At 43.2% G+C, this 7066-nt stretch overlaps 1 protein-coding gene across 1 annotated transcript; it reads left to right on the forward strand.

Annotated features, from left to right (window-relative positions):
* The first annotated feature begins 3590 nt into the window (after positions 1-3590).
* Positions 3591-6818, forward strand: LOC149361524 (uncharacterized). The gene is made up of 3 exons (XM_089568107.1): positions 3591-3945; positions 4878-5078; positions 6451-6818. The coding sequence occupies exons 1-3, from the start codon at positions 3591-3593 to the stop codon at positions 6816-6818; spliced, it is 924 nt and encodes a 307-aa protein (XP_089424233.1).
* The last annotated feature ends 248 nt before the right edge of the window (positions 6819-7066 follow it).

A 7066-nucleotide genomic window follows, 5' to 3' on the forward strand; every position in this document is an offset into this window, starting at 1 on the left:
CTGACAACGGAAGGTTAAGTAAGATCGGATTAACTGAAGAAAGACGCCCCGAAAACCGTATATGTCTAGCTTGGCTATTAAAGTCTCATAGTTGATCCGGTCGAACGCTTTTGAAAAATCAACGAAAATGCCCAGAACAAGCTCCCTCTTTTCAAATGATTCCAGTATTAATTCTTTCTGGTGAATTCTTTATGGTGAATTTCCTGTGCGTGCATAAGCTACACAGCACAGTGACAGTGTCCGAGAAGTGAAAGTGGTTGCGGTCGGAGCAAGTGCTTCTCCGCCGAGGCAGAGAAATACACACGTGCGAAAGCTCACTACGCACGCAGTGTTTTCCGAATGCTGAAATGAACTTGGCGTTGTGCAGCTAGTCGTACTGGTTGCAGTGATTGCGACCGAAGCGAGCGTTGTTATACGACGTTGTTTCTGTTACGTATCCATCACCGACTTTGATCGCGCTTCGTGTAGGTTCGTGTAGGTACTGTGCTTCGAAACTGCTGTGTGTGCGACGTGACGCGATCTTGGCTGTGCGGAACTGTTTTCTTCCGCGACAACAACAGCGTCGCCATTCTTCGGCGTGTTGCTGCTTCATACAGTACATTTTGTGATTATGGATGCTCGGGTTACGACGTGCGAAAACATCCGTGTGTAGTGCACTGGTCTCTTGTGGAGCGTCGTTTTTTTTATTTCCTGCCTGCTATGTGGACCTATATCTGCAAAAATATTTGCATGAAGAATTGGTGGCAACACAAACTTCTCTGCATGATGGTGGGCTGAGCCAGAGGAGTAGTTCTCGGTTTAGGTTGTGACATGGTGCACTCCGTTTAAAAAGTGCTATAACAGTGTGGGCGGCGGAAAGGCATCTGTGAGTCTATAATGTAAGCCTTCGACTCTGTTCTTTATTGTTAAGCAGCTTAATTTATTTTGTGCAATGAGTAATCTGAGCCAGGATGTGAGTCGCCGAGCACTGACAATGCTTTTGACACCAGAAAAAGAAGTGCTTTGGCATCCAGAAAGTGTGTGAGCAGGAGTCGTCGCGGGGCCTGGCAGTTCATGGGTTAACACAAAACTCTCTGCACACAGTGCGACAAGCAGTATGATGGCAATTACAGTGTGTAAAAAAAAGCATATGATTCAGGCTGTGCTTGACTTATCTACTCAAATTCAAGAAGTCTTAACAGTCTTTGCACTCTGCACAATTTTGCGACAAAGGGCTGTATTTATTTTCACTCTGTCTACTGTGTTATGAGCGAGTTTCCATGTTATTGAGGTGTGAGTGCATTGAAAATGTTTTGCCCCCAGAAATACTGTCCATAATTTGAATCCATAATGGGGTCTGTATTAACGAGCAATGACCCTATAAATGAAATTAGTTATTTTTAGTCCTGATGATGACACAAGTTATTCAGCTGTGTTATTTGCCTAGACGACTTATGAAGTAAATTTGTCATTGCAAATTATGAAAGCTGATTAACAGAATGTTGTATGGCACAGCAGTTTGGTGGTTGTAGAATAACAATTGGCTTTACCTGACACCACTTTGAAACAGCGGATAGGAAAACAAGGCCTGTGGAGCTAGTGAAACTACAAGGAACAAAGACGACAGGAAAGAACACCACCACCACCGCACCCAGTAGCCATTCTTGTTCTGTCATTCTCGTCCTTAGTACAGCGTCGACATGCCGTCTTTCCAGCAGTTCACCCGACAGCACACTTAAGCCCTGTGAAACTTTGAGAATGCAACAGCAGGACAGGACACAGTGTGTACATATATCTTGTGCATGCCATGAAGATAGCCTCCTGTCTCATCATAGCTTGGCCCCTGTATGTGTCTTGCCAGTCATCACCCAGCACCTATGACCCTATTTGTGCCGTTGGCATGTGCGCCCAATTGTAAACATAATTTATACTCTTGTGGTGCTATAATGTTATGGCCAATTAAGTTGTTTCATCCAAATTGGCAAGGCTTTAGAAAGCATTCCTGCGATAGCCAACTTGCTCTCATTCTCCCTCAACGGCAACATCCCCCTTAATGCTTTTTTTTTCTGGGCTTTGAAAGAGCGTGTGATGAAATCCCTCATTTCTATAAATTTGGCGTAATTTCTCATGCTATAACTTGTATCCAGTTGCTCTAAACTGGTTCCAAGCTTTAACAGCCAGCCGTCGACAGAATTCCCACACTAATTCTTATGCGTCCTGCTTTTTTCCTGCAGTCTCTGGCGTCCCCAAGACATTGCCCTTGGGCCTGAGGTTTTATTAAATACAATATGACCTTCCTTTCAGTGTTTCCTAACATGCCTTCATTGACGACTATGGAGTCTGCCCTCTGCAATCAATAACAGTATTTCAATTCTCAGAACAATATTTCGGATGCTCTCGACTAGCCTGTTTGCTAATGTTATTAAGAATGCACTAACGTTTTTTACTTTCAGGATAACTACATCTTGCCCACATATAAGGCCTTACTGAGAAAGGCATATTCACTGCATACTGAAAAAAAGAAATTGGTTTTTGAGGAAAGGAAGTGACGTAGTAACTGTCACATATCTCGGTGGATACCCGAACTGGGTGACAATGTAACATGGTCTCACCCAACGTTCTCACCTAACAATCCTTCATCATCATCATTTATTGGCCATTAAAGACCCCTGGAGGGGTATTACATAGGGGGGGGGGCGAACATCAAAACAAGTACTGACATTATTAGGTCCAAAACAAAAACAAAAAATATACAATGAAACAGTGAAAAAAACAGTGATACAATCGTTGCTTGGGGAAGAGAAAAAAAGAAATACACGTTCATAAATCAGGCAGACAGGTGCAGTAGTAAATCAAACAATCATAACATAAAAATAAAACGCAAAGGCAACAGTTACCCACATTGGGATTTCAAGTGAAATGACAGCATTTGGCGGAATTTAAGAGCATCGCGTTCAGTGACAATACATTCGGGTACCGAATTCATTCTTCAATGGCAAGAGGCAGAAATGACTTGTTAAATGCGTTTGAGGAGCCATGGAGTCTTACCGCCGTATTCACTAACAGCCCTCCACTCGACGCGGCGCCCCCACTCCTGGGAGTGGAGGAGAGCGCTCGTCCTCGGCCCGAGGAACAATCGCGCTTCACAAACCCGCCTCGAAAATTCCTCCACCGAGGAGCTGGCCGAGTAGCCCTCCTCCACTCGACTGCTTTCGAGGAGGAGAACGAAAGTGCTGATGACGAGAGTATAGTATATTTATGCAATTAAAACACCACATATTTGATAATATAGAAGAAATTTTTTTTATTTCAGGGTGAACTGCATGCTAAAAATAATTGTAATGCTTATTTCTGGTTTTCTCCACACAAAAAAGTGTACTTTTAGAGGAAATAGCCAGCTTTCTTTCCCTGTCTGGCAACAGTCGCAGTTGGTCGGCGCGGCATTTTTGTGATGGTCCCTTCTCTTTTCTCTTTGCTAGCCGCGCGCTCGTCTCGTTCGTTGGCTGCCTCCTACTCCTGGCTCGCTTCGTGCAGCTTTGTTGGTTGCAGTTGCAGTGTGTCAGTGCTTGTGCGTGTGTCCTGCCCCCCCCCCCTTTTTTTTTGCGTGCAAGATGTCGGACTACGACGAACTGCTGGAACCCAGCACGACACCGTCGGAGTCCACTTCGGACGCGTCCCAGCGCGCGAAGAAACGACCCGCAGGTCCGCGGTTCGTGTTCACCGCAGATGAACGCGCTATTTTAAGAAATATTACGGCTAGGTATCAAGCTGTTATAGAAAATAAAAAAACTGACAATGCGTCAAAAAAGGCCAAAGACGAAGCCTGGGCCAAGGTTTGCGAAGACTACAACAGCTTGGCCGGCACTCGTACTGTGTGCGTAGCACAGTTAAGAAAACTGTGGGATAACATGAAGTCCCGATGGAAGAAAAAGAAATCCGAAGAAACGAGGGAAATCTTTCGCACAGGTGAGCGAAACAGTTTTACATTCAAAAACTGACCCATACATTTTTCTGCATGTTCACACGTTTCATCTTCAGACATTTTAATCATAAGAATTTCGCGTGATTTCTTATTGTGACAAATCTTCTCCGTACGTATTTTTGGCTCTTTCCTCGTTGGCGTTGCATAACCCACCGAGTGTGTTCATCATATTTTGCCGTTTTCGTTTTTTTACTGGATATTTCTATTGCACTGATCTGTGCACCTTGCTTGAATTATTCGTGGCGGCGACTTCGGTTTTCCTGCGTTGAACTTACGGTGATACGGCGAAAACGTTACCACGTTCAGGAATTGCCGGATAAGTGTTGTATTTGGCATCCGAGGGAAAATGCAAGAGATTAAATTTTGCTTCGAGCAAATGCAGCGGGAATGAAACAAACTACGTACAGCATCACTATTTTCCCTGCAGACTTTTTGAGAGCTGGATGTATCCCTTCTAGGACTGTGGCAAGCAGTAGTCGACTGCTCACAAATTTATTTTTCTCTGGTGCAAAGTAAGGAGTGCAAACATTACAATAAAACCCAAGTCGCCGCTACGAATAATTCAAACTAGGTGAACAGATCAGTGCAATAGAAACATCCAGTAAACAATCGAAAACTGGAAAATACGATGAATACACTCCTGCGAGGAGGGTTATGCAACACCAACGAGGAAATACATATTTTTGAGCAAAACATTACGTGTGTGTGCTGTTCTAGCGCTGCGAGGAGGGTTATGCAACACCAACGAGGAAAGACATATTTTTGAGCAAAACATTACGTGTGTGTGCTGTTCTAGTTATCGAAATGTGAATGAGATTTTGTTTGTTGTCCATTTCAAGCATTGCGTGCTGCGCACAGAATGCTTCACTTCAGTGTGTTCGGTGCTGTACATGTATAATTAAGAATTTTGGTGCAGGTGGTGGCACTCGGGAATGCCGGCCAATGAGCCCGACAACGGAATTGGTCGGCGCAGTCGCTGAGCACATGGCGACAAGGCTGCCAAATCCATTTGACAGCGACGGGGCCCACGTCAACGAGCCAGTGCTGTCCCTGCCACCTGCCGCTTTGTTCGAGGCCATGGTGAATGGCAACGAGGCGGGCCAAGGAGACTTCTACGGTAAATAAGGCTGCCCTCTTTAAATACTAGCTACAACTGTCGTAGTTAATTTTCCTCATGCATCAAGTCCGAAACCTGCGGCTGGGCTGGGTGCTCGGGAATCCAACAGCACTGCAGCAGGCGTTACTTATTTTCTGCTTGTGTGTGTGCATGCACTGAAGCAGGCAAGGCCACATATTTATTATTACTTCTTGGTGGGCTAGTACTGTGTCCATTTTTATCATCTCACATATATGTTGAAAAGTTAATGATAACAATAATAGCCTTTATTTCCATCAACATGATGGGGGAGGTTAGGGAAAAAAAGCTGGACAGCTTGACTGGTTCCCGCCCCCCCATATCAAATACATGATTGCTTCCATCAAGGCAGAAATCAGCGGACAACAGAATACATTTCAAAGAACAATCATAGCTAACATGACAAATAAGAATAACACGTAATAAAGCAAGTTATCATGAAAAAAAGACACAGCGTAGTAACAAGAAACAAACAGACACCATTTGTATATACTGATATAACTCTAGTGCTATTTAGGATATATCGCATTCACATGGCTCTAGACATACACAAAACTACAAATGCATATTTACGCGTGGAAAGTAGCAGACTTCAAGCCATAACAAAAATTACATACAAAAAAGAGCACAAGATCCAAGAAAGGAGAAAAAAAAAGAAAAAAAAAAGTCAATTCAGGCATAGTAGGATGAAGGTAAAAATGATCTTCAATAAAACACATTTGATCACGAAAAAAAAAATCTTAGGTCCTGCTTTGATGCGTTTTCAGGATGTATGGTGTGTCTATAAGAAATATTCAATAGTTCTGGCAGTTTATGTTTAATCATTTGCTTTCCGTAGTTTGTTCTGCATCTCTCAATGTTCCAGATTTCCCGACAACGTGTATCATGCGAAGGTATTCCCTTTGTTAAGGAAGCTAAGGAAGAAAGGAAGTTGATGTTTTATTTGACATCTTTTTTGTAAGTTAAGCACAGGCGGTAAGGGTAGAGCTAGGTGATTTTTATAATCCCTAATTTTTCATATAAAGGCAAACTTGGGTGATCCCGTATAGTATAGTATAGTATAGTATAGTATAGTATAGTATAGTATAGTATAGTATAGTATAGTATAGTATAGTATAGATGCCTATACTAGTCATGCTCATGTAAAGGAGTTTATGATCTTCTATTATGATCTGGACAGCGTCTGTTTATGGCTGTATTTGTTCTTTGCATGTCATATCACACTAGTATGTACGTAAGCATGAGTACACCAATTTTTTAACAGCATTGCAGAGTTGTCATGAAGGCATAGTATATGTGTGTGCAGTATTGTGTTTGCATGTTTTTGCAGGTGAGGCTTCTGCACCCCTTACAGGTGCACTTCCTGCACAGGAAGAAAGTACGTCACAGACACCTGCTGAAGCTGCAGGCAGACCACCAGTGGTAGTGCCTGCAACCATATTGGAGAGCACCACACCAGCCCAAAGTGCTCGCTCGAGGGCAGGTGGCCCCCGTGTTGCTGCGGTGGAGTGGACGCTGGCTCCTGAAGTAGCCGCCAGAATAGAGGCAATCGAAGCCGAAGATCGGCGCAAGGAGGAGCTGCACCAGCTGGATGTAAAACTCCGCAGGAGCCAGCTGGCCGAGCAGCGTATAAAAACGAAAATGCAGCGCAAGCTGCTTTCATTGGACATTCAAATAAGGGAACGCCAGCTGGCCGCAATGAAGCACCCAATGGAACACTAAAATAAATTTGTACATATTTGTTTTGGAACACCTCTGTGTATAATTATCAACACTGTCGTCATTCCCTTAGCGAAAAAGAGGATGTGCTAAAAATGCATTTCAAACGTATTGTATTAATTTCATATTTATTTCGCATTTTTTTGTCCCTAGGCTTAAACTGCAATACGAATGCTTTTAAGTATGCTAGGAATAATATTTTAAACGTTCTTAAAGATACGTGAAAAGTACATTTTTGTCCGCTTAGCATA

The sequence above is a fragment of the Amblyomma mixtum genome, chromosome 2 (genome assembly GCF_055824585.1).
Source record: "Amblyomma mixtum isolate Tamu chromosome 2, ASM5582458v1, whole genome shotgun sequence".
NCBI classification, from domain to species: Eukaryota; Metazoa; Arthropoda; class Arachnida; order Ixodida; family Ixodidae; genus Amblyomma; species Amblyomma mixtum.

Coding starts and splice junctions, on each gene's coding strand:
- LOC149361524 (XM_089568107.1), top strand. CDS start 3,591: ATGTCGGACTACGACGAACTGCTGGAACCCAGCACGACACCGTCGGAG. Junction 3,946..4,877: donor GAGGGAAATCTTTCGCACAG/GTGAGCGAAACA, acceptor ATTTTGGTGCAG/GTGGTGGCACTCGGGAATGC. Junction 5,079..6,450: donor GGGCCAAGGAGACTTCTACG/GTAAATAAGGCT, acceptor CACCCCTTACAG/GTGCACTTCCTGCACAGGAA.